The sequence below is a fragment of the Myotis davidii genome, unplaced genomic scaffold (genome assembly GCF_000327345.1).
Source record: "Myotis davidii unplaced genomic scaffold, ASM32734v1 scaffold734, whole genome shotgun sequence".
Taxonomy (NCBI): Eukaryota; Metazoa; Chordata; class Mammalia; order Chiroptera; family Vespertilionidae; genus Myotis; species Myotis davidii.
Window position 1 is genome coordinate 48,507 of NW_006286300.1, and position 2,623 is coordinate 51,129.

Sequence of the window (2,623 nt, forward strand, 5' to 3'; positions counted from 1 at the left end):
CTCACCTCCCTGTCCAATGATCCCTCATCTTAGGAAGAAATTCCATGGGAGGAGGGAAGCATAAGGTGAAAAAGAAATATGCATACTATACATTTATATTTACAGTAAACGCCAGTAACCAGAATATTAACAAAAGTAGCTTCAAGTAGTCCTTGATTTAAAAAAAAGTCTATTTAATACTGATGGTCTGAGGAAAAAATAAGTTAAATGAATCATCTGAAAAAGTTCTCTCTTATTTTTTGGCAGCTTTCTGTAATACTTATTCATGTAGTATTGTGTTTTGAATGTTTTGAGAGAATTGATTAAATGGTCATTTGTCTTTGAGTTCTAGGTTGAAATCTACCAGCAGATGAATATGTGATCTTCAGTTTAATACACAAAGAGAAAAGCGTGGATGGATTAGGGTGAAACCCTCATGTTTAGTGTTCACCATATCTCTGGGCATTGTGTAACCAGAGGTCTGGGACATGCTCTGATGGCTTAATGGAAACAATTGCCTTTTTACTTTCCCCAGAATATAACATGAAGTGTTTTTCAAAAAAATCTTAAAATAGAGAGCTTAGCCTTTTTTTATAAATCCTTGGGGGGTGGGGGGGAGTATATTCTACCCCAGCTCCTAACTATCCCAAAATAAACTGAAAGGCTTTTGCTTACATGGTTAAGAAAGATTTACATGTTTTCTTCCAAGGCCAGAAATCAACGCGCCCCTCAGGCTCACAATGTGCTCACCAGTTCCACACCCACCTCTGGAAAGAGGATGGAAGAGAGGCAACTACAAAGACCTCCACGACTGACCCAAATCCCCAAGTCCTAGCTAGGTGGCTTTGTTAGTGAAATCTCTGGTCAAATACTGCAGCCAAGGCACAGCTGGCACCATCCCGGCAGGCTTCAAAGAGGCCTTTCCACGTCCACAGGAGGTCCAGGAACTTAGCATACCAGGTCTTGGTTGTATGCTTGGGAAAGAGGCTGGACCTCACTTAGAATGGACTATTGTGGATGAGGCAATGAGAAGAGGCCTAAAAATGAGATGTGTTTACTACTCTGCAGCTATGAAGGAATATACATCTGCTAGTTCAGACCATAAACTCATTATTTCCAAAGAGAGCTGGCTGTTGGGTGGAGCTGCAGTCTGGGTCCACAGTTTTCCTGTGGCCAGACCCCACGGTCCCCTCTGGGGTCTCTTTGGTTTTCTGAGGTGAGTTTTTCACATTCTTTAATTTTTGTTTGCCCTTTTCAGGGTTGAAGGTTCCTCTGCTGATGAACTGAGGTCTGTCTTCTAGGGATTTGGTCAGGCCCAATGGTCCCTCCATTTCCAGGGCCTCACCAGCTGAGCCAGCTCGGTAGAATGGAGATTTGGAATAAATCTGAAATCGTTTTCTGGTCCCATGAGAAGAGACTGAAGAGTCCACTGAATCCAAAGAGTCGTGCTGCTTTTTTAGCTGCTTTCTCAACTTGCTAGAAGGTGCAGACTTGCCAGCTGCCCTCAGGGAGCTAAGAGCCAAGCTTCTCTCTAATCCAGAGAAGAGACCAAAGCTGTAAATGACAGTTCCCTCGAAAGCATATCATTATATAATGAACAGGCTGCCCTCAGGGAGCTAAGAGCCAAGCTTCTCTCTAATCCAGAGAAGAGACCAAAGCTGTAAATGACAGTTCCCTCGAAAGCATATCATTATATAATGAACAGGCTGCCCTCAGGGAGCTAAGAGCCAAGCTTCTCTCTAATCCAGAGAAGAGACCAAAGCTGTAAATGACAGTTCCCTCGAAAGCATATCATTATATAATGAACAGGCATGACTATTCACACGTGAAATGAGGTGAGCTAGATTTGGAGGGTCCAGGCTAAACTACTTTGTGCACACACATAACTCAAAAAGAGCTCACCATCCATTTCTACACACATCATTTCAAAATCAACTCCAATGAAGTCTGGGATTTGACTATGCCATTAGAAGATGCCTACAATTGTCACTGTCATTTTAAACTACCCACTCTTAGAAAATGGATCATGGGTCAGTAGGACAACATTGTTGTGATTATTGGCTTTTCTCTTTGGCAAAGTAAATACTAGAGAAAACATTAAATTACCAAAAGCTACATTACATTGAAGGCTTCATCTAATGAATAATTTATATAAAAGCTTCACAAAGATCATTATTTTCCAACTCCTTAAGACTCTGTCTTAACTTGGGAATCCTTAATCCTCCTTTGCACTAATGTGTTCATTTACCTGATTTCTCAGAGATGGCACCTTCAGACTCAATATTTAAGTTTTCTGAGCTATCCGCAGTCCCAATGGAGGCCTCAGACTCAAGGGTTTCATCATCAGAGGCACGGGGTTCCAGTATAAGCATCTCAAATGTTAGCTCTTCCCTGTAAGATACAATCAAGAAATCCATTAGTATTTGATAAGAAGTGGAAGGAAGTCAACAGGAGAAAAGACCTTCCATAAACGTCAGGAATTTAAGTAGCAAAACCAGTTACTTTTTTTTTCCCAGTTACATTTCTTACTGTTCCCAATCAGGGTGGTGATAAGGCTCTGAAAGCCATAGTAATGGAAGGCTAACACTATGTACTAAGAGACAAAATGCAGCAAAGGCTGGACCCATAAAAGGGCCAATGGTGA

The 2,623-nt window shown here is 41.5% G+C and overlaps 1 protein-coding gene across 1 annotated transcript in view; it reads right to left on the minus strand.

The window, feature by feature from the left end:
- Positions 1-440: 440 nt before the first annotated feature.
- The window catches only part of MYO9A (myosin IXA), a 349,884-nt gene continuing 347,701 nt past the window's right edge, over positions 441-2,623 (minus strand). The window contains exons 40-41 of the mRNA XM_015560068.1: positions 2,228-2,370; positions 441-1,510 (exon numbers count right to left, since the gene is read on the minus strand). Of these exons, the coding sequence (XP_015415554.1) occupies positions 1,074-1,510; positions 2,228-2,370 (580 nt within the window). The 3' untranslated portion in view covers positions 441-1,073. The remainder of the gene's footprint in view (positions 1,511-2,227; positions 2,371-2,623) is intronic.